The 24998-nt window shown below is 42.2% G+C and overlaps 1 protein-coding gene across 1 annotated transcript in view; it reads left to right on the top strand.

Annotated features, from left to right (window-relative positions):
- The window catches only part of CPNE8 (copine 8), a 406483-nt gene that overhangs the window by 292846 nt on the left and 88639 nt on the right, over window positions 1–24998 (top strand). Inside the window, exons 10-12 of the mRNA XM_075345128.1 lie at window positions 5722–5763; window positions 19803–19878; window positions 24349–24402. Of these exons, the coding sequence (XP_075201243.1) occupies window positions 5722–5763; window positions 19803–19878; window positions 24349–24402 (172 nt within the window). The remainder of the gene's footprint in view (window positions 1–5721; window positions 5764–19802; window positions 19879–24348; window positions 24403–24998) is intronic.

Here is a 24998-nt window from a genome sequence, read left to right as displayed (position 1 = left end):
TCGTGCCATTTAACCCCTTAAATGGCGCTGTCAATATGTGCCAGCGCCATTATAAGCACGATCGCGGTAAACTTTTACTTACCGCCCGATACCGGAAGTCACGTGATGTAATCACGTGACTTCCGGTAGTTGTCATGGTAGCACAGGGTCATGTGATGACTCCTGTACTACACATGAATTGCTTTCACTTTCACTGTGCCCGCGGCCCAGTGAAAAAGATAGTCAGCGTATATGCTGTTTACAGCTGTATATCTGTGATCAGCAGATAGTGCAGAGCGATCAGATTGCTGATTGCTATAGCCCCCTAGGAGGACTAGTAAAATAAAAAAAAAATTAAAAAAAAGTTTTAAAAAATAAAAAAACCTAAAAGTTCAAATCACCCCCCATTCGCCCCATTGAAAATTAAAGGGTTAAAAAAATAAAAAATATACACACATTTGGCATCACCGCGTTCAGAAATGCCCGATCTATCAAAATAAAAAATCAATTAATCTGATCAGTATATGGCGTAGCGGCAAAAAAATTCCAAACGCCAATACGACTTTTTTTGTCACCACAGCTTTTGCGCAAAATGCAATAAGAGGCGATCAAAACGTAGCAGCTGCGCAAAAATGGTACCGTTAAAAATGTCAGCTCGAGACACAAAAAATAAGCCATCGCTGAGCCATAGATCCCGAAAAATGAGAACGCTACGGGTCACGGAATATGGCGTAAAACGTGTGCCACTTTTTTTGGACAAACTTCCGATTTAACCTATACATGTTTGGTGTCTACGAACTCACACTGACCTGAGGCATCACACCCACAGATCAGTTTTACCATATAGTGAACACAGTGAATATAATATCTCAAAAACTATAGTGCTGTCACACTTTTTTTGCAATTTTTCTGCATTTGGAATTTTTTTGCCGTTTTCCAGTACACTATATGGTAAAACTTATGGTTTCATTTAAAAGTGCAGCTCATTCCTCAAAAAATGAGCCCTCACATGACCATATTGACTGAAAAATAAAAAAGTTACGTCTTTCTGAAAAAGATAGGCGGAAAAAAAAAACGGAAAGCGAAAAATCAGCCGGTCGTGAAGGGGTTAAAATGACGCATAGAAGCATTTCCTGCAGTTTTCCACAGCCCCAAATCCGCTGTTAATTAGTTTAAAAATCTATCAAGGAATGTTTGCCAGAATGTGTTTCTTTTGGCATCCCTATGTTACATATATATACAAATACATCTCAATAAATTAGAATATCAGCAAAAAGTTAATTAATTTCAGTAATTCAATACAAGAAGGGAAATGCATATATTATATAGCCATTACAAACAGAGTGATATATTCCAAGTGTTTATGTCTGTTAATGTTGTTGATTACTGCTTAGAGCCAATAAAAAATCCAAACGTCATTATCTCAGAAAATTAGAATAATTACCACAAAACACCTGGAAAGGCTTCCTAAACGTTTAAAATGGTCCCTTTGCCTGGTTCAGTAGGCTACACAATCATGGGGAAGACAACTGACTTGACAGATGTCCAGAAGGCAGTCATTGACACACTCCATAAGGAGGGTAAGCCACAAAAGGTCATTGCTAAAAAAGCTGGCTGTTCACAGAATGCTGTATCAAAGCATATTAATGGAAAATTGAGTGGAAGGAAAAAGTGTTGTAGAAAAAGGTGCCACAGGCTGATCGCCTCCATGCCACGCCACATTGATGCAGTAATTCATGCAAAAGGAGCCCTGACCAAGTATTCAGTGCATGTTCTGTACATACTTTTCAGTAGGCCAAAATTTCTGAGTTTAAAATCATTTTTATACAATCACAATGCCAAAAAGGTGGGACGCTATGTGAAGAAAACAATAATGCAATGATGTGGAAATCTCTTATACCCTTATTTTATTAGCCCCAGAGCACAGAATACAGATCAGAAATTGAAAGTTCAGCATTTTTCCATTTCACTTAAAAAAATGTAACTATTTTAGAAATTGATGGCAACAACACATCTCAAAGAAGTTGGGACAGAGCCATGTCTACCATTTTGTAGCATCTTCTCTTCTTTTTACAACAGCTTGTAAATGAAAGTGAGAATGAGGAGACCAGTTACTGGAGTTTTTGGAGAGGAATATTGTCCCTTTTTTGGCTGATTCTGAGTGCTTAACAGTCCTGGGTCTCATTGGCCACATTTTTGTTTCATAATGCACCAAATGGTTTTTTTTATTGTTCAAAGGTCTAGACTGCAGGCACCCGAGCTGTTCTGTGAAGCCATGCTTTTGTGATGGATGCAGCTTGTGGTTTAGCTTTTACACGCTGAAATATGCAAGACCTTCTCTGAAACAAACGTTGCAATGCCATATAAAATTGACCCTCTAACTGTTTTTCATTAGTAGGACTTATTTGTTTTAGCTTTTTTAACCCAGTTGATGGCAGCAATGCTTTTTTTCAGATTTATTGCTGCCATCAATTTCTGAATAAGTCAGTTTTCTCAAATAAAATGGAAAAATGTCTAACTTTCAATTTCGGAAATGTGTTCTATGGTTTGTTGTGTTAGAAATTTTCCAATTATTGCATTCCTGTTTTCTTTATATTTTACACAGTTTTTTGGAAATTGAGGTTCCAAATAAAAATTAATTGACATTTCACAGCAATTAAATGTGCCACTTTATCTTTTCTTGGTGAAGTTTAAAGAGGTCCTGTTGCCAGGTAAAAAGTGCGCAGATCTTTTTTTTTTTTAGTTATTTCAACTGCTGCTCTGAATAATGATTTTTTCATTTTATTTAAACCTGTTCTAGAGTTGTAAATCTATGGGCACTTTTTTTGGTGCTAAATGTTATGGTTTTTACTAAAGGATATTGTTCACAAAATTCTTAGGGTCATTGGCTTTAGTCTGCTTTGCATGATTACGCTATAAGGAACACCAATCTGTTTGCAACACGTTAGAAAAGGAGATGTGGTATCCTAGAGTCATTTTTTTTTTACAAATTACTGACATAAAGTTCACCCCAAAAGAGGTAGTATAAGAAAAGTCAAAGGTGTGCCAAATCTATGAAAAAGCTTGCGCCATTGTAATAGATTTGTGGCATCGTCTAATTATTTTGTCTACATTAATGAAGTTTAAGTGGTAAACTGCTCCTTCTTGTTCCTTAAACATGTAGTCGGGCAGCCTGGTGAAACCTCAACCCTTTCTTTTAAAGAATATGGTCTTCTAAAGTCTGGTCTATAGCACCTGTACTTTTTATTACCCTTTTTTCCCACCCTGCTTTTTTCTTTTCGTTAAAACAAACTGAATTTAAACTCGTAGTCTTTCAAAATTGTATGACAACAGTATCGTAATGTCAGTTTTAAATATAAAGTCAGATTTAGACAGCTGCAACTAAGCCACATTTTAGGTCCTACGCTGTGGCTGCAACAATCAGCCTTCCTATGTTTCATCTGAACCAGACTGTGATCATCGTAAGTTTGGTTGATTTTGCAGTATTAGCACAGCCTTCAGTACATTTTATTATCCCGAAAAAATGAAATTCATAGGAAATATGACAAATTACTATTAAGCTTTGAGAGCTTAAAAAAACATCACAGGAGGGAATATCTGCGTGTAATTCTACATAACTACAGTAAGTTAGCCAAAAAACCTTGCTTTACTTATGATTCATGGACTGATTTTGATTTGCAATGTTTTTAAATCCATTTGAATGCTAATTTATTGTTTGTCTGCAAATAAATATTAGGTGACGGAACAGATTAATTTAAAGGGGTATTCCCACAATACAAGATGAATTTAATTAAACTGGAAATATGTAAATAAATATCTTTGTAATTTACAGCTTTTAAAATTATACAGGTCTGGCAGCGAGCGGAGGATCCACAATGCTGGGAAGCAGGTGCAGTGATTGCAGAGACGCCGCCCACACTCGCACAGGTCTGGTAGCGTGCTAAGGATTCAGAATTCTGGGGAGTTTGTACAGTGATTGCAGACACACTCCCTGCACTCACACAGGTCTGACAGCTGGTTAAGATTTTTCTGCTTCAACTGCGTGAGCATGGCGAGTGTGTCTACAATCATTGCAGCTACTCTCCAGCATTCTGGATCCTGCGAACGCTGTCAGACCTATGTGAGCTCAGGGAGTGTGTCTGCAATCACTGCACATACTCCTACCATTTTGAATCCTCCATGTGCTGTCAGACCCGTGTAAACCCTGTGTATGAAATCACTGCACCTGCTCCCCAGCATTGTGGATCCTCCACACACTGTCAGACCTGAGTGAGCGCAGAGAGTGTGTTTGCAATCACTGCACACGCCCCTCAGCATTCTGGAAACTCCGCACCCTGTCAGACCTGTTTGAGTACGAAGAGTTTGTTTCCAATCACTGCACATGCTCCCCAACATTCTGGATATTCCACGCGCTGCCAGACCTGTGTGAGCTGGGGAGTGTGTATGCAACTATTGCACATGCTCTACAGCATCCTGGATCCTCCGTACACTGCCAGACCTGTGTGAGTGCAGGCAGCGTCTCACTATGCTTTGTATGTAAATGGGAATTTTTTTTTTTAGGTGGAATGGAACTGTGCAAGTGTAGCCCTTTTGAAATAAAACTCACTTGCATAGTGCCAGGGGCCCTATTACAGAAGATCAAAGGTGGTTATTTTTGTTAATGGAGCATACCATTTAATAGCTGTAAATTGCAAAAATATTTATTTACCGTATACATTTTTTGCTTAAATAAATATATATTTTATGATGTGACAACTCCTTTAAAGGGAACTTGTCACCAGGTTTTTTTTCCTTGCAAAGTAGGATCAGCATCTGTAAGCCCTCCTGATATTCAGCATTCTACAATGCAGTATGTATATCCCCAATCCGCTTTGCAAAGCAAAAAAAAGGTCTTATATTATTCTAAACTTCAGGGTGTTTCAGTCCATGGGGCGTCACTAGTCTTAATCCGGTGCCTCCTTTCTTCTTGGGATAGCTGTCCTTCTTCTTGCATCGTGTGGATGACTCATCATATTTCATTCAAACAGTGTCTTCCATTGCGCTCCTCCTCAAGCATACTTCCCTCTGCCCTGCCGAGGGCAGAACAAAGTACTATAATGCGAATGCACGGGGAAAGGCCAAAGAGCATCAGTGCATGTGCACTACAATACCATACTCTGCCCTCGGCAGGGCAGAGAAAGGTGCACCTGTGCAGAATCATATAAGAAGAGAGGCGGTGCCCATTGGATCAGACCGCCCTGTAGGTGAATATGGTAAAAGCGGTTCTTTTTTGCCTTGCAGAGTGGCTTGGAGTCATGTATACAGCATTCTAGAATGTTGTACAATGAGGACTTACAGGTGCTGGCCCTGGTGACAGGTTCCCTTTTAACTATACTGAAAAAATGTTTTTCCTTTTTTTTATCCTCCTAATCAATCACATTTCTCAATAAATATGTTACCAAGGGATGCTTTTTAGTTTCAAATATTTTTATGGTGCTGTATGACATGACTGTAATTGCATTTGCAGCTAATGAAAATATAGCAATAGAGAAGAGAGAGAGCTTTTATCTATGACTATTTTTGAGTTAGAATTTTGATTTCCACTTGTAGTCAAACATTTTCATTCATAATAGTAATAGCATTAAAATGGCTTTTACTCCTAGTTTATGTACTTGAAACACCAATTCTCTTTATGTTCTGAGTATGCAGTATTTTGGAGCACTGCGATCTCTGTTTACCTATGTCCTTTTTTTCTGTTGACAGAACAATTAAGGTGGAAGTCTATGATTGGGACAGAGATGGAAGGTATAGTATTTAATTTTTTTTTATAACATCTTGTATTTTGTCATGCATATATTACCATTTACTGAATTTGAGTGATGGAAATGGAATAGTCTAGAACTTAAGGGGGCTGTCCCATCAGGAACATCCTTTTTCAAACTTCGGCTCTCATCACTCTTGGTTTTAAGCTGATCTTGACAGGTAGTCATGCATTTGTCCTTCATTGGACGCTGTAGGAGAATTGTATTCATTTAAATAAGTGTATTTCTTCATTCTGACTTATAGAGTGGGAAGGTTTGTGTGTGTTTTGTTAGGGTTTATAGGGGTGGGGGCAATTGAGCAAATCGAGCTGTATAATACCCATAAGTTCTAATTGGACATAGGAAAAGGTCTTGTCTTCATGGCACAACTACATTTAAAGAAAATAAGTGCAATATATAGCTGACTCCCCTCTGCATTGGCATAACTAGCCGTGGGTATTAGTTTTTTTTTATTGGTCTTGATTCTGAACTTATAACAGTCTAGCAAGGTATCATATGTTTTCCACACTATAAGGCAGAGGTCCCCTACCTGTCTCACCATGAGAGCCACATTCAGCTTTGAGAGAGGGTTGCGAGTCATATCCAGCTCACCCAGAGCCCCCATTACCAGTAGAATGACAGCCAAAGCTTTTCCACAGAAATCACAGCAAGGCTGTATACCAAGATCCAAGGGTTCCTACCTTACACCCATTCAGCTCTGCTCTTCTATGTGGGGCTACACACACAATTCACCATCTGGAGCCCTTATCTTCATAGCTGTTTGGTACACCTGTTACTTATGCACCCAGCTGGTGGACGGTTGTGAGCCACACATCACGGGCTGCCCACAAGCCACATGTTGGGGTCCCTTGCTATAAGGTCTGATATTATATTAAAGAAATACTAATGCCATAAACTAATATAATCACTTTTTATTAATACAGGTTAGTATATGTATACAGACATAAAAGCCATTATACACTAAGAATGCCGAATAAGTAAGCGTGAACATAACGTTACTCTTGTAAACTTTAACATGACATGAGAAAAGGACTATACAGACTTTCTGTAGCCATTTAATATAAAGTATCAATCTTTGAAAAGCCCTAATGAATGGCAATTTACAACAGCCTTTTTATGTGTATTTGGGTCAGCAATTTTCTAAAGGCTGTAGATTTATCTTGGTGAAGCCTATCAACCTAATACAAGAACATAAATAAGTGTGTGTAAAAAAGATGAACAGCTGTTGACTCTGCAGTGTTGGCATCTTTTACTTAAGTATCGAGATTCTAAACCTGCTAAGCAAAATGTTTTCTGTGCTCTGACTGGAACAACTCCTCATTTTACACATGCTACATTACACGTTTCACTTGATCATTATTTTGAAAAATGAGGCTTCACTGTTGGTTATCCGTTTGTCCATTTAGTGAGGGCACTCGGCTTTTCCCATATCTCCCATATGGAGTTGTGTGGAGATGTGTTATCCATGCCTCAGTCTGTTCTCATGATCGGTGGTTATGGCTGTTAAATCTCCAGTGATTCCATTCATATCGTGTGGATGATCCAAAAAAAATAGTAATTTAAACTATCATGCACTTTATTTAAAACAGTTTCGAAAACTTCTATTTGTGTTTTGTTTTTGTATCTTAACCTTATTTTCACATTTCTACTACACATCTGTAAAACCTGAAGTATTAAATTGAAAAAATAAATATTTTTTGAAGGTGGATCTGTGACATTGGTGAATGATGCTTTGTAATTAACAAAAAAAAGTTTGTTTAAAAGAACTGAGAGTCCTCAGTGGTTGATACCTTTTAATGGCTAACTGTAAAGATGGTAATAATAGCAAGCTTTCGAGACTACTCCACTACTACCTGAGTAGTCTCGAAAGCTTGTTATCATTACCATCTTTTCAGTTAGCCATTAAAAGGTATCAACCACTGAGGACTTCAGGTCTTTTAAACGAACTGTTTTTTATCTCTACTGGCTAACACAGTACAAAGATATATTTTACCTATACAGTATTGTAATTAACAAACATACAGTATGTGCCTTCATGCAGTCGTGAATTAAAGCATACTTTTCTTAAAATAATAGAAAATAGGATAGAATAAGAGTAAGTTGCAGCGTCTCCTCTTCCCTAAGGAACTACTATAATATTCAAGCTCTTATCAATGGCAGTACAGCCCATCACATGGCAATATGTGCAGCAATCTACTCCATTTATTACAAACCTGAACCCAGCCTTTTATTACATTGCACCCATTTGATTACATTCTATAAAACATCTAGGGATAAATTACAACATGCTTCTCCCTTTAATGTCAGCATCTATATTTTTCTTTGTTGTGAAATGTATTTGTCTACAGGAATATATCAGCTCATGGATTGGTCAAAACAAATATACTTAAGGAGGTTGTCCACTCAAAATATATTGATGATCTAGGGCACCCGACCAATATATTAATAACCCTGATATACAAATCTCCCACCAATCAGCTGATACCAGTTCTGAAGGTGGCCATTTATAAACACATGGAACAGAGTTTTACTGTGCAGCGCCATTTAATCTGTAGCAGCCACTGTCAAGTATAATAGGCAGGGCTGTGGATTTGGTAAGCCAAACCTCCAACTTCTCAATTTTCCTGACTCTAGCGCCGACTTGACGACTCCGACACCCTCATACATGGCTCGTGTTTAAGGGATAAATTTACTATAGTAAAATGGTAACATTAAACTTTTAATCATTATTATCATATAATAATCAAGCTATTTATATAAAATATACACTGCTCAAAAAAACGGGAACACTTAAATAATACAACGTAACGCCAAGTGAATCACAGGTCTGTGAAATCAACCTGTCCAGTTATACCGCAACACTGATTGGGAATCAATTTCTCCTGCTGTTGTGCAAATGAAGCAGACAAAAGGTAGACATGATTGGCAATTAGCAAGACAACCCCTATAAAGGTGTGATTCTTTAGGTGGTGACCACAAACCATTTCTCTGCTCTCATCCTTTTTGGCTGTTGTTTTGGTCACTTTTGCATTTTGTCATTGCTCTCACCCCTAGAGGTAGCATGAGGCGAAGTTTACAACTCACAGAGGTTGCAGAAATAGTCCATCAGCTCATCCAGGATGGTGCATCAATGTAAGCTGTGACAAAAAGGTTAGCTGTGTCTGTCAGCACAGTGTCGACCGGATAAAGCGGATACTAGGAGACAAGCCAGTACACCAAGAGATGTGGAGGGGGCCGTAGGTGTACAGTAACCCAGCAGCAGCACCACTACCTCCTACTTTGTGCAAAGAGGAACAGGAGGAGCAGTGCCAGAGCCCTGCATAATGATCTCCAGCAGGTACTAATATCCATGTGTCTGCTCAAACTGTCAGAAATATACGCCGTGTCCACAAATGCCAATTGCCCTGCAGCCCAACACCGTGAAGGTGATTGGCATTTGCCAGAGAACACCAGTATTGGCAGATTCGATATTGGCGCCCTGTGCTCTTCACTAGTGATGGGCGAACCCGAACTATATAGTTCGAGGTCCGTACCGAACACCTAGTGTTCCTGCACATGGTACCGAACACGAGTTTTCCTGGGAAACTCGTGTTACAGTTCGGGTCCAGTTCGAGACAAGGGGTTGTAAAAAAAAAGCACATTAGTAAAAAGCATTATGATTATACTTACCGGTCCCGTGACGTGTCCTGCAGACCCACTCAGCTGCTGTCTCCTGGCTGCTTCTGTTTCCGGGTCCGATCATTAACTTCCGGCGGTATTCACTACACTGCACTCGTCACTTGGCAGTCTTCGGCTGTTTTCGGCCGTGTTCGTGGTGACATCAGGGTTCACCCCAGTCCATGGCTTAGCCATGGACTCGATTGAACTTTGACTGTTACGGTGCTAGTCTTGCATCGGTATCACCCAGCATGGCGCACACTCTCCTGACAGGAGCGAGTCGGCTGCATGTATTTCCATGCAGCTGAAAAGCTCCTGTCAGAGTGTGCATTGTGCTGGGTGATACCGATTTGAGACTCACAGGAGTCACATGCAAGTGCAATCATACCCTCACTGTCAGCCTGCTTCTCGCTCTGTAGAGACACTTGTTTGTACTGAGTGATGAAGCAGAGGTGACATTGCTCTCCCTTCTTCTCGCTCTGTGTAGACACTTGTCTGTACAGAGCGATGAAGCAGAGCTGACATTGCTCATCCTGTGGACTACGTCGGACTAAGGATTTTCTTTATATTGAAGATGGAGTCAATTTGTTTTTGTTTTATTTAGAATAAAAAAAAATGTTTTCTATGTGTTGTGGTTTTTTTACTGTTTACTAAGCAATTTATGGTGACCATGTCTAATTTGGCGTGACACCATGAATTTCGGACTTAGTACCAGCTGAGAATGCAAGCTGGTATTAACCCCTTTATTACCCAGCGTGCCAGCATCATAAGGACCGCTGGACGAGCTGGGTAAAGCGCCTGGAAATGGCACTAAAAACAATGTGTCATTTCCAGGGATGGCTGCGGGCTGCGGTTTTTAGCATGGGTGGCCCAGAACGCTTGGGCCTTGCCACACTGAGAATCTCAGCCCCGAGCTGCCTGGTTTTAGCTGACTGATGTTCAAAATGCGGCGGGAGCCCACACATTTTTTTTTTAATTATTTTTTTAAATAATGAAAAAAAAAATTAATGGCCTTCCCTTTATTTTGATTGCCAGCCAAGGTAAAGCAAGGCAGATGGGGGTGGCAGCCCGTAGCTATCCACTTTATCTGCGGATTATTAGAAATAAAACAAAAAAAAAACATTTAAAGACTCCATCTTTATTATAAAAATATCCTTAGTCCGATGTAGTCCACAGGGCTAGAGCAATGTCAGGTCTGCTTCATCGCTCTGTACAGACAAGCATCTCTACAGAGTGAGAAGCAGGCTGACAGTGACAGTCAAAGTTCAATCGAGTCCATGGCTAAGCCATGGACTTGGGTGAACCCTGACATCACCACGATCACAGCCGAAAACAGCCCAAGACTGCCGAGTGACGAGCAGTGCAGTGAATCCCAACAGAAGATAATAATCGGACCCAGGAGACAGCAGCTGAGCGGGTCAGCAGGACACGTTGCGGGACCTGTAAGTATAATGACAATGTTTATTATTAACTATTGTGAGACTGTGACCGGGGTTGTCTATGACGGCCGGTACGTCTCGCCCCGGTTGTGCTCCCTCCATGTATAGAAAGCAACTCCACTCCAGGGTTTATTCCTGTTTCCCTGCAGGCTGAAAGGAGGGTTAAAAGGAAACAGGAACCGGGGTGTGGGGCCCTAGTGTGAGGGAGTGAACACAACTCCCTAAGCTTCTGCCGAAGAAGCACATGTGAGCCATTTCTGGAATCTGGCTTGTTGGTTCTGGAGGAGGATATTCCGGAATACGTGTTGTGTGCTGTTTTGGATTTGGTTTTGTGCAATAAACTGTGTGCTGTGACCATTGGCGCCTGGATCCCGTGTCTTCTGCCGCGCAGCCGACCACGTTACCTCACAGATGGTGGAGAATGCGGGCATGTCAGCCCGGTGAGGTGTAGCATCCATTCCTGGTGACCCAGTAGCGCATGTCCTGGATTCGAGCGGCTACACTACAGCCCAAACCCGGCGGCGACATGGAGGACATACTAAAGCAGCTGGCTCAGGCTAATGCACAGCATCAACGGACCAATGCACACCTGGTCCGGTCGTTGGATCGTCAACAGCACCAGCACTCCTTGCAATTGCAGGAGCAAAGGCACCAAGAACAGATGGTCCTCCTGACCAAGTCGATCTGTGCCGGACCGGCAGCAACAACCCCGGGACCGGGTGACGACGGCAGCGTCCGGAAGGCGGTGAGACAAGCGTTGCAAAAGATGACACCGGGGGATGATGTGGAAGCGTTACTGGCTGTTTGGGCGGGTGGCCGAGCGGGAGAAGCTGCCGACCCCCCAGTGGGCTGAGGTATTGTCGCCCTATCTGACGGGGGAGCCCCAAAAAGCGTACCTGGACCTCTGTACCGAGGACGCCATAGAATATGAGACCCTGAAAGCCGAAATTCTTGCTCGGTTGCGGGTGAATACTTATGTACGGGCTCAGCGGGTAAATCAGTGGTTCTATGAGGAAGTCAAACCCGTAAGCTCCCAGGCCTATGACTTGTTGCATCTGGTAAAGAAGTGGTTGCAGCCTGACACTCTGAGCCCTGCGCAAATGGTGGAGAGGGTAGCTTTGTGCGCACTTTACCCGTCACCATTCAACGGTGGGTAGGACAGGGCGACCCAAGTACCCTGGACCAATTAGTGTGCCTGGTGGAGCAGCATGTGGCTACGCAGGACTTGATACGGGACACTGAGACTTTGCGTGTTGCCCGTCGGTCCGGCCCCTCCAAGCTTCGGGCCAAGGACTCACCGCTGACACCGGTGCGGGAGTCCGCTACCGGCCCGCCCGCCGTCCCTGAGGTCCGGAAGGCTATGTACCCTAAACGACAACTCGTCAAGGGGATTTCCTTCCCTATTAGATGTTGGCGGTGCCAGCGGGTGGGACATATGGAAGCCCAGTGTCCACTCACCACGGAGCCCATGGATTGTGGGGTTACCTGGCGGGGTTCAATGTATGCTCAGGTGGTGTGTACCGTGGACCTTGTCTCCCCGGAGACTGAGCCCCACTTGTGCCAAATACAGGTGAATTGATGTCCGGTTACAGGTTTGTTGGATTCCGGAAGCTTAGTGACCCTTGTGCGATCAACCATAATGGCTGAAGTAAAGGCCACAGGACGTACAGTGGGGGTGGTTTGCATACATGGGGACCGCCGAGACTATCCCACGGGGGGTTGTCACCATCACAGCACCCTGCGGTCAAGTGCAACATGAGGTGGGACTTATGAACACTCTTCCCTACGACATGATCCTAGGAAGGGATCTGCCGTATTTTTGGACTCTATGGAAGGGACCTTCTAAGTCCCCTCAGGTATTGGACAGCCCGGGACCTGAGCCCGACAATCCCGAATCCGGGACGCCTACTCTAGGGCTCCCCATGATAGGGACAGAATGTGAACCCGATAGGTCACCCCTAGAGGTATTGGCAGGAGAGGCTGAGATGGTCGAGCCCATCCCGGAGTTGGAGGCGTCCCCGGATACATTTGGGACAGCCCAACTCCAGGACCCTACATTAATACATGCCCGGGGACAGGTGACAGTGGTTGACGGGGTGGCACAGGTGCCCGGTGCCCAGGTAAGGTACCCCCATTTCGCTCTTAAGCAGGACCTGCTCTACCAGGTAGATGAAATACGGGGCGTGGTGGTAGAGCAGTTGGTGGTGCCCCAGCCGTATCGCCGGCGGGTCCTCGACTTGGCTCATAAACACCTGATGAGTGGCCACCTAGGGGCCAAGAAAACACAGGAGCGAATATTGCAAAGGTTCTATTGGCCCGGGGTCTTTGGGGAGGTAAAACGGTTCTGCGAAACCTGCCCGGAGTGTCAGCTTACCGCACCCCTGGCCCACTTTCGCAGTCCGTTGGTACCGTTACCCATTATAGAAGTCCCTTTTGAACGGATAGGGATGGATCTGGTGGGGCCCCTTGTAAAGTCCACTCGAGGGCACCAACACATCCTAGTGATCATCGACTATGCCACCTGGTATCCAGAGGCGATACCTCTCAGTCATACTGCAGCGAAGCTTATAGCTCGAGAGTTGTTTGCTGTGTTCTGCCGGGTGGGGTTGCCCAAGGAGATTCTTACGAATCAGGGGACCCCATTCATGTCTAAAGTGACCAAAGAGCTATGCCGGCTACTCCAGATCAAGCAGTTGCGTACGTCTGTGTATCATCCTCAAACGGACGGTTTAGTGGAGCGATTCAATAAAACCCTGAAAACCATGCTAAAAAGGGTGATTTCCAAAGACGGGAAAGACTGGGATATGATGCTTCCCTATTTGATGTTTGCCATCCGAGAGGTGCCACAGGCATCCACGGGGTTTTCGCCTTTTGAGCTGTTATACGGGCGACATCCCCGGGGATTGTTGGACCTGGCAAAGGAAACATGGGAGCAGGAGTCCACCCCCCATAAAAGGGTGATTGAACACATTTTAGGAATGTAGAACCGCATAAGCGCGGTCATGCCAATTGTGAAGGAGCATTTACAGGAGGCTCAGGTCGCGCAGAGCGGCCGCTACAATAGACAAGCCACCGTGCGGACCTTTAACCCCGGGGATCGGGTGTTGGTGTTGGTCCCCACGGCAGAGAGTAAATTCCTGGCTCAGTGGCAAGGCCCCTACGAGATAAAGGAAAGAATCGGGGCGGTCAACTATAAGGTATTGCAGCCCGGTAGGCGGAAACCTGAACAAATATATCATGTCAACCTGTTAAAACCTTGGCAGGAACGGGAAAGCCTGATGGTTGATTTTCCCCCATCTCTCTCCTCTTCGGGTCGTTCAAATCCGGCTCCAGCGACTTCCGGAGAGGACGAACCGGAAGTAAGGATTGGAGAAGCCCTCACCAAGCAACAGAGGCGAGAGGCCAGAAGGCTGGTTCAGCAGAACCCCGATGTCTTCTCCGAACTGCCTGGTAGGACCAGTCTGATACGGCATGACATTGTCACCGAGCCTCACCTGAAGGTACGCCTGAAGCCATACTGGGTGCCGGAGGCTCGAAGACAAGCCATATCAGAGGAAGTGAAGACAATGCTACGCCTGGGGGTCATCGAAAAATCCCGAAGTGAATGGGCTAGTCCCATTGTCCTAATACCAAAACTCGATGGCTCCTTAAGGTTCTGAAATGACTTTAGGAGATTGAATGAAATATCCAAGTTCGATCTCTACCCCATGCCCCGGGTGGATGAGCTGATTGATAGGCTGGGACAGGCGCGATATTTCACCACGCTCGACCTGACCAAGGGGTACTGGCAGGTGCCACTGACGGAGTCCGCCAAGGAGAAAACCGCTTTTGTTACGCCGGAGGGTCTCTTCCACTATGTTGTTTTGCCTTTTGGGTTACATGGCGCTCCAGCCACGTTCCAGAGGTTGATGGACTTGGTGATGGAACCCCACTAGGCGTATGCATCAGCGTACCTTGACGACATCATTATTTACAGCTCCGAGTGGCAGACCCACTTGGAAGAGGTACAAGCGGTGGTGAACGTGCTCCGAACAGCTGGATTGAAAGCCAATCCCAAGAAATGTGCGTTGGGGCTCACGGAGGCCCGCTACTTGGGCTACGTAATAGGCCAAGGAGTGATTAAGCCCCAAATTAACAAAGTTGAAGCGATCCAGAAGTGGCCTAGACCCTTGACCACGGAGCAGGTTAGGGCCTTCCTGGGTATCGTGGGGTACTACAGGAGGTTTGTTAAAAATTTTGCGGGACTATCAGCCCCCTTGACTGACCTTCTCAAAGGCAGGAAGTCCGTCATGGTGCGCTGGACTCCGCAGGCCGAGGACTCCTTCCGGGCCCTGAAGGGGGTCCTGTGCGGACAGCCCGTTCTGGTCAACCCTGATTTCCGGAAGGAGTTCGTAGTACAGACTGACGCCTCTGAGGTCGGCCTGGGCGCAGTGCTGTCTCAGGTGGTTCAGGGGGAGGAACACCCCGTCACCTTCTTAAGTAGGAAGCTCACCCCTCCCGAGCGGAATTATAGCGTAGTGGAGAAGGAGTGCCTGGCGATCAAGTGGGCCTTGGAATCCCTACGCTATTACCTGCTGGGACGGCAGTTTCGCTTGGTGACTGATCACTCTCCGCTGGTCTGGATGAGGTCCGCCAAGGAACGGAATGCCCGGGTTACCCGGTGGTTCCTTTCTCTACAGAACTTCTGGTTTACGGTTGAACACCGGGCCGGAAGGTTGCAGGGCAACGCTGATGCCTTGTCCCGCGGCCCGTGTTTGATGGCGGTAGTTCAACCCCGCACGCTTGAACTGAGGGGGGGGTATGTGAGACTGTGACCGGGGTTGTCTATGACGGCCGGTATGTCTCGCCCCGGTTGTGCTCCCTCCATGTATAGAAAGCAACTCCACTCCAGGGTTTATTCCTGTTTCCCTGCAGGCTGAAAGGAGGGTTAAAAGGAAACAGGAACCGGGGTGTGGGGCCCTAGTGTGAGGGAGTGAACACAACTCCCTAAGCTTCTGCCGAAGAAGCACATGTGAGCCATTTCTTGAATCTGGCTTGTTGGTTCTGGAGGAGGATATTCCGGAATACGTGTTGTGTGCTGTTTTGGATTTGGTTTTGTGCAATAAACTGTGTGCTGTGACCATTGGCGCCTGGATCCCGTGTCTTCTGCCGCGCAGCCGACCACGTTACCTCACACTATATTCTTTATTTTACAACCACCCCCCGCCCCATCCCATAACTATAAAATCCAAGCTCTGGTTTTGGACGCAAGTTTGCGTTACCTCCGACCCCAAACATGGACTTTACTAAAAGTTCGGGCGAGGCTCCCGACCCCAAACATCAGGGGGGTTCGCCCATCACTACTGTTCACAGATGAGATCAGGTTAACACTGAGCACATGTCACAGCATAGCAGAGTCTGGAGGTGATGTGGAGAACGTTCTGCTGTCAGAAACATCCTCCAGCATGACCGGTTTGGCAGTCGGTCATTAATGGTGTGGGGAAGCATTTCTTCGAAGGGCTGCACAGCCCTTCCTTTGCTAGTCAGAGGTACCCTGACTGCCATTAGATACCGTGATGAGATCCTGAGACCCATTGTGAGACCATATGAATGTGGGCTATGGGTTCCTTCTGATGCATGACATATGCTAGGCCTCATGACGCTCAAGTGTGTCAACAGTTCCAGCATGATGAAGGTATTGATGCTATGGACTGACCTGCCCATTCCCCAGACCTGAATCCAATCGAGCACATCTGGGTCATCATGTCTCATTAGTCTATAAATCCCATGTTGCACCAGAGACTCTCCAGGAGTTGACTGATGCTTTAATCCAGGTCTGGGAGGAAATCCCACAGGAAAACATCCACCGCTTCATCAGTTGCATGCCCAGGTATTGTAAGATGGTCATATAGTCACGTGGAGGCCACACACTACTGAGCGTTATTTCCTTGTCTTGGGACATTTCCACTGACGTTGGATCAACCTGTAATTTGAATTTCCACTTTGATTTGAAGTATCATTCCAAATCCAGACCACCATGGGATATTAGTTTTTGATGTACATTGATCATTTTTATGTTAAATTGTTCTAAACGCATTCCACTATGTAAGGAATAAAGATTTTTAAGTGCAATACTTCATTCATTGAGATCTAGGATGTGATATTTTAGTGCTCCCTTTATTTTTTTGAGCAGTGTATTTATTGGAATACAACTTTAGAATACAAAAAACTTGCATATTTACAATTTATTAAATACACTATGCAGTAATTGGGAAAAAACTATTTTCAACAAAAACGTACTTAATAACTTTTGTGCAGTCTATGAATTTGTTCTGAGAAATAGTATCGACTCAATCAGATCCTCTTTCATAGATGACCTCCAAATCTGACTTAATTATTTTAAGGCTAGAGAACAACCTCTCTGCACTAACTTGGGTTGATGGCAATGCGGTAACTACATGGGCGACACCTCTATCAATTTTATGCTATATAGGAATTGTCTTATGCACTGTCAGTTTTTATGAACAGTGGAACTCTTCTACTTCTTTGTGAGTAATGGAAACATTTTGCTGGGGTAATGTTTTGCCTGCTCCATGTCGTCTAAATACTTTTCAAAATTAAACTCCTCATGGGATGATGCTGAAAATATGGCAGCAGTAACACTTCACAATTCCTCTTGCTCTTAGCAGTCCTGTACCCCAATCATTCTAATCGCTACCTAAGTCAGAGCTTCCTTTCCTTTAGTAAGCTGTTCATCATCCAGCAATATATGACGACTTGGGTCCACATACACAGCTGCCAGAAGAATTGTATTTTCTAATAGCAGTGTGTCTCTCTCCGTTTCATGGAAGCAGCAATGCCATCTGAGATTAAACCTCCTCTTTGAGACAGGCAAAACAAGCAAGTTCTTCCACTCCTTTATGAAAATGCCGGGAGTTAAATTTTCAGCTTGTCATTTTTTTAGTGACTGTAAATGGGTGATGAAGGAATTCCTTCAATTCAGCCACCTGTATCCATTGACCTTCATTTAGCAATAAAGAATATTCAGCACATACTTCATTGAAATACTGTACCCAATTTATTATATATTTTAGGACTCTGAGTCGATCCATTTTTTACTGACTCCAGTTCCACCAAAATGGACTCCGACTCCACAGCCCTGACTACAGAACAGATCTATTCTTTTGAATAAGAACATTTTACAGTACCTGAAAAAGGCCATCCATATTGAATACAGCTGTATGGTACAACTCCATTCCATATTTTTATATTGTGCTCAGTGGGGGTCAGCATATTAGATTGGTGGCTGCTCCACTTCAGAAAAGATCATCAATATATTCTGATCAGATAGCCTTTTTAAGACCTATGTCCTAATGAAATCCTTTTTTCCAGTCCATTTACAACATTTTTTCAAAAGAGAACCCATATCAGGTTACTGGCAGCTATTTTGTTTTCTTTTTAATCAATATACTGTAGCAAATAACACAATATGAGTCATGTATACAAAGCTATGTATGTATTAGTTACCTAGGTGGTTAGTAATAGCTCATCCCTCAAATAACTCTCCCAAGGAGCAAATACAGGGATGTTAGGAACGATACAGTGATTTTAGGAATATTTTTACAAAGCAGTTTTGCTAAAAATAAGAAGAGATTTGGCAGCAGTATCTTATATTCTAACTAAAAACACAAGGAAGTACTGGCACAATTTGATCAAATTATATCACTTGGTTGATTCCTCCTCTCCACTGATGCCAGCTTGCCTTCTGCCTTATTTTGCACTAGATATATGCTCACTCCTGGGCCTGTGAGTTCCAAAGAGACACTTAAAGTACCTAATAATTTACCGCTTCTTAACAAATTTATGGCCCTAGGGTTAAACACATTTTCATCAGCTGGTAATGACTTTGCCAAAGATATCTAATCCTAAGGACATCTGTCCCCACCCATTCCCATTAAAACAACCATCTTTGAAAATGTAATTTCTGGGAATGTAGTATTTGTATTTGATAATGTTGATATTTTGGCTTTCATATGTCATTTCTGACAAGCATCATGCCTAGTCTGGACTAATGCGTGAGTCACACGAGACGATCTATCGTTCGATATGTCGTCGGGGTCATGGTTTTCGTGACGCACATCCGGCATTGTTTGCGACGTCGTTTCGTGTGACACCTACGAGCGTCTCAGAACGATCGCAAATCTGTTACAAATTGTGTATCGTTTACACGTCATTTATTTTTCTTTGCGCCGGTTGTTAATCGTACCCGGGGTAGCACACATCGCTCTGTGTGACACCCCAGGAACGATGAACTGCAGCATACCTGCGGACGCCGGCAATGCTGAAGGAAGAAGGTGGGCGAGATGTTTACGTCCCGCTCATCTCCGCCCCTCCACTTCTATTGACCGGCGGCTGTGTGACATTGCTGTGACGCCGAACGTCCCACCCCCTTCAGGAAGTGGATGTTCGCCGCCCACAGCGACGTCGCTCAGCAGGTAAGTACATGTAACGGGGGTTTAATGACTTTGTGCGACACAGGCAGCGATTTGCCCGTGACGCACAAACGACGGGGGCGGATACGATCGCTCGTGCGATCGCACGATAGATCGTATCATGTGACGCCCGCATAATGCTATCTACTTTATTTAATATTGTATGTTAAAGAAAATGTAAGACATGTACTGTATGTATGTACTGTATATATATCATAGAATATTTGAACCCAAAAGAAAAACTAAGGAAGGGGACATGTGAATCATTAGGACCCTACTGGGTTCTTATGTGCAAGTTTACCTGTGCATAATATTTTTATTGTGCGCAAACTTTACATGTATTTTGCTTGTTGACTTTTATACAGTAATTATTGTTTTCTTATATAGTGGTATAATTGTAAAGAATTGCCTACCTTTCAATGATGTGTATTTACGCTTCATGTTTATATTTATAGCCATGATTACATTGGTGAATTCTCAACAAGCTACAGAGAGTTGTCTAGAGGGCAATCACAGTTCAATGTATATGAGGTAAGTTGAAAAAGTATAATATTGTTTAAAGACTAAAACAAATAGTAATATTTGTTAATTTTGTCTGGCAAAATGCTATACAATAAGGAACAATTTACGTCACGGAATGTAAAAAGGATGCTTTTTTTTTTACCCGGCACGGATAAAGACAGTTTTCTCTTTTTAATTTTGCATTTTTACCTTCACTTTTCCCAAGAGCCATAACTTTTTATTGTTATGTCAGCATAGTTGCATGAGGTTTGTTTTTTTCAGGAGTCGTAGGTTTGATTTGTATCATTCTCTGTGCCATACAGTATACTAAATAAAGGGAAATAACTTATAAGAGATGAAATGCAGAAAAATATATAAAATAGTAAAAATGGTCACTATGATTACAAAACTTTCAGAGAGTTTTTTTTTTTAACATTTAAGTAGTGAAAAAAAATTCAAGTGTTTGTAGAAAAGAAAAATTTTGGTTTGTTTCACCATTTTCTGAGGCCCATAATTTTTTTATTTTTCTGTCGACTAACAGGATTGTTTTTTTGAATGGCAAGCTGCCAGTTTTATCAATTTGGGACAAATACAATGTTTTGATAACATTTTATTGCAGTCTTTACAGAGGAGTGGTGATTGAAAAAAATGCAATTCTGGCATTTTGATTTTTTTTTCTATTGTAATGGCTCTTCCTACATGGGTAAATTAATTTTATATTTTGAGAGACCAAACTTTTATTAATGTGGTAATGCCAAATATGTATATTTTTACTTCTTTATTTTCATTGGGTGAAAATAGAAATAAACACTTTTTTTCCATTGTATTTAATCTCCTTAGAGAACTTGAATCTGCAGTTGTTCAATCACTTTTACTATATTTTGTAATAACACAGTATTGTAGTATATAACTAAAAAGCTAGCCTTCTATGAATCTCAGCCTGTGTATATGTAATATATACACATGTAATATAACCGGCATCTATCATGTGTGACAAGAGCTTAGTTCCTGACCCTCTCCACACATGGCCACCCCAGTAATGGTGAACTGATATGTTTTTTTCCATTACGGTTTCAATTAAATTATTGGTGTCTATGTAGGATGCTACATTGTTAGCTGAGATTTCATAACCCCTTTGATGGATGTGCATCACATTAGGATTACCAATATCACAGTGCAATATGTATGCATATATTACTTGGGTATATTGATCTATTTATTTAATCTTAAAATTATAAATGCACTGTTAATTAGCACTAATTTATTCACTTCACATCCCAAGCACTTTGTTCTTTACAATAACTTTTGCATTCCCCATGAATTCAAAGATTCTATCATACATTTATGGTATATACACATAGGCACTTTAATGCCATTTAGTTTTCCCTGTTCCTTTGGTAACGTTTACTTAAGGGCATATGAGCATGCGCCATCGCTATGACAGCTACGTACGAGTGTATTCCACTGCTCGGAGTTCCAGACTTCCCCTGTGTGGATCGCACACAGAGGGCGCATGTGCCGTATTCTGTCTGTATCTCTATTTTTCATTGGCTATCACATCCTAATGATGTCTTGACACACTTTATTGGTCCTGCCATCCCTCTCCTCCCCACCGCACGTCTCCTGAGGAAGTACCTACGAAACGTGCGTTTGGGCGGCGGGACGAACGGGCATGCTGACATCTATTCATTGTTTTTCTTTTAGCTTTACTTTAAGTTTATTGATATGCCTCCTTGTACAATATTTGGTAGATATCCCTTATAGGGTGTTTGGTTTAGGACCTTTTTTTTTCTATGTGTTAGCATGTACATATTTGGCTTACTTGATTCCATTCAGCCACAAAGTGCCACTTCTGATGCTTTCCTTGTACACATATATGTCTACCTAGAGTACTCAGCTATGAATTACCAGCATTCTGTTTTATCCCCTGCACTTTGTAGTTATTATGTTTTAATGCATTTCTATGTGTATGCATCTATTTTACACTTGTTTTATACATCAATAAAAGTTAAATTTTAGGCCCTATACTATTAATTGATTTCTTTGATTGCAATATTGCTAGCTGAAAAGAAAAAAAAACTTCAAAACTCATAACCCTCTTTTGAATCTCTTTCAAGGGAATCTGTGAGCAGGTTTTTGCTAAGTAATCTGGAGACACCATGCTGCAAGGGTTAAAACATAGAATTCAGGGATGCCTGTCTTGTCAAGGTCTGATCTGTTGTTTATTTGCTATGTTTGTTTAGCAGCAGTACCCTAATCATTGCTCAGACTACAAAGTCACGCACAGGTCAGTCATCCTCCTCTGATTGACACCTCATTATCAATGTACAATCTCTGTTGAGAGCCTGGTGTGGATGGGACAGCTTTCTAGTTTCTGCAGCATGACTAAATCTAAAAAGTCTGATTGTGTCAGAACGGCTGCACCCTGTAATCTCAGTGATACATTGTTGGAGTCAGAATCTTCTTGCCTACATTATGCTGCTCTCAGAAGAGGCAGTAAAACCTGGTGACAGATTCCCTTTAATGCAGGAATTACAAACAGCATGTAGAAGCATTTTTGGTGGCTTTTGAAGCATTTTGGTAGTAGAAAACTTTTACAGTTCAGTTTTAAGCTTGCTATCCAGGTATTTCAGTTTCAGTTACTGACTGTTTCAACCTATGTGCAATTGATGATCATTGTGACGTTTGGTAAAATTGGTTACTAATACACATGAGTAAAATCCTACAAAAATCCTGACTCTGTACAGGTGTGCCTAGAAGAGTTAATGCTTTAGTTCTGCTTTGAAGGCCCAGGGTGCTCACACTAAATATTGATTTGATTTGGATTTCACTTTTTCACTCACTTTGCATTTTATTAATTAATTAAATTTACTGTTACCAATTCTTTTTTTAATGCATTTTTACTTTGCACCAATTTTTTCTCGCCTGCCTAAAAATGTTTCACCTTACTGTATGTCAGGAAAAGGTTGTGCTTGAAAAACAGTGTGACATCATTCAAATCATTCAAATCGTGAGAGTCATTGTATGAAAGCGGACAATCTTTGAGATTCTCAAAAATTTCTCTGATATTGCAATGATAACTCATCTTGTAAGTGGCATAAGAATTCAGAACTGAAAGTCTTGCTTATGTCAGATAAGTTCTATTGTATTGATTAGAAAAAAAAACTAAGACAGTATATGTATTGGAAAGTTGCAAGGCAAAATAATAAAATGCAAACCAGGGAGAAAATATAGACTTCTCTTAAACTGATGAGTCAGTTGTGGAATTTTTCAGAAGAAATAGGTCTGTTACATAAAAGATAAAACTAACTCAGCAATTCAAAATATGAAAACAAAACAAAAATAATGACAGATCCATGACTTCTGAAAATACTGAAGGATCTGAATAACCAGTGAGTTACATAACAAGACAAAGGGTCGAAGCACAAATCTTAGTCTACTTTTGAATGAGAAGGAAAAAAATGTAGCAACTTGAACCCTATTAAAATTCTCTGACAGTCGATGTTAAAGACCTTTTAATGTAGTTTAAATAAAGAAAAAACTATGGAAGTTTGAGGCCAGGGACATGACACTTTACATGTGATGCATTATTCTATTTTATTACTACCCCTAGGAAAGCCAAGAAGGGTGGATAACATTTACAGCAGTGTTCTGGGCAGATAAGTCAAAATTTTAAATGATTGGCTTTAATAGAAGGTAATTTTCTTTTCAAATAGCTGGAGAGTGGTGCAGTAAGAAGTGTCTACAGCCAACAGTGAGGCATGGTGGAAGATCCTTGCAAGTTCAAGGCTACATTTCAGCCAGTAGAGTTGGGAATTTGGTCAGAATTTATGGTGTCCTAATGCTAACAAATACAGGCAGTTACTTATCCATCATGCAATAACATATGATTCCTGGAGCCCGAGAAATGATGATTTCGTATCCTTAGAGCCCTGAGCTCAACATCATCAAGTTTGTCCTGGATTACAAGAAAAGACAGAAGGATTTTCACAACCGAAAATCCACAGACTTGTGGTTAGTTCTCCAAGAATTTTAGAACAATTTTCCTGCTAAGTTTCTTCAAAAACTGCATGGAAGTTTACATAAAAGAATTGATGCTTTGATACTGTTATGAAATCAAAGGGTGGCTACACCATATTTTCATTTAAGTTTTTAAAAAAAATCTTACTTATCCACTTACATTACATTTTGTTAATTAGTAAAACTGTACTATTGACACTTCTATTTTTACAAGTATTCTTTGCAGAAGTTTTTTACACCTGTCTAAAACCTTTGCAGAGTACTGTATATATTTACAGTAAATATATTCTGTCTGTATAGCAATTGAGACTAAAAACATGTTTTTTATTGAATGTGGCAGCAAATTGTTTCATTATTGTAATAATGACAAAGGCAATAAATACTTAAATTTAATAAATGAGACATAATATTTTGTATTCAAATGCAAATACATTTTCACTTTCCCTTTGATTTCTAATCATTTTCTATTCACATTTCAAGGTAATAAATGCGAAGAAAAAGGGAAAAAAGAAAAAGTATCTGAATTCAGGAACTGTAAGTAACATAAATGGTCTCGTTACAATATAGCATATTAAGAATATTTTACATTTCTTTGTGTGTCAGTGATGCCCTTTCTCCGCAGAGGGAGACTCCATTACATTTAGGGTAAGGGGTACTTTACACGCTGTGACATCGCTACCGATATATCGTCGGAGTCACGTCGTTAGTGATGCACATCCGGCGTCGGTAGCGACATCACAGCGTGTAACACTAATGAGTGACGATCAACGATCGCAAAATCGTTCCAAAACGGAGATCGTTGACACATCGTTCATTTCCTTAATGTCGCTGCAGCCACCGGTACGATGTTGTTCGTCGTTCCTGTGGTATCACACATCGCTATGTGTGACACCGCAGGAGCGACGAACATCTCCTTACCTGCGTCCACCGGCAATGCGGAAGGAAGGAAGGGGGCGGGATGTTACGGCTGCTCATCTCCACCCCTCTGCTTCTATTGGCTGGCCGCTTAGTGACGCCGCAGTGACGTCGCTATGACGCCAAACGCACCTCCCCCTTGAAGGAGGGATTGTTCGGCGGTCACAGCAACGTCGCTGACCAGGTATGTGCATGTGACGCTGCCGTAGCGATAA

The sequence above is a fragment of the Anomaloglossus baeobatrachus genome, chromosome 4 (genome assembly GCF_048569485.1).
Source record: "Anomaloglossus baeobatrachus isolate aAnoBae1 chromosome 4, aAnoBae1.hap1, whole genome shotgun sequence".
NCBI classification, from domain to species: Eukaryota; Metazoa; Chordata; class Amphibia; order Anura; family Aromobatidae; genus Anomaloglossus; species Anomaloglossus baeobatrachus.
The sequence above is the reverse complement of the archived record's forward strand: the minus strand, read 5'-3'. Positions and strand labels throughout refer to the sequence as shown.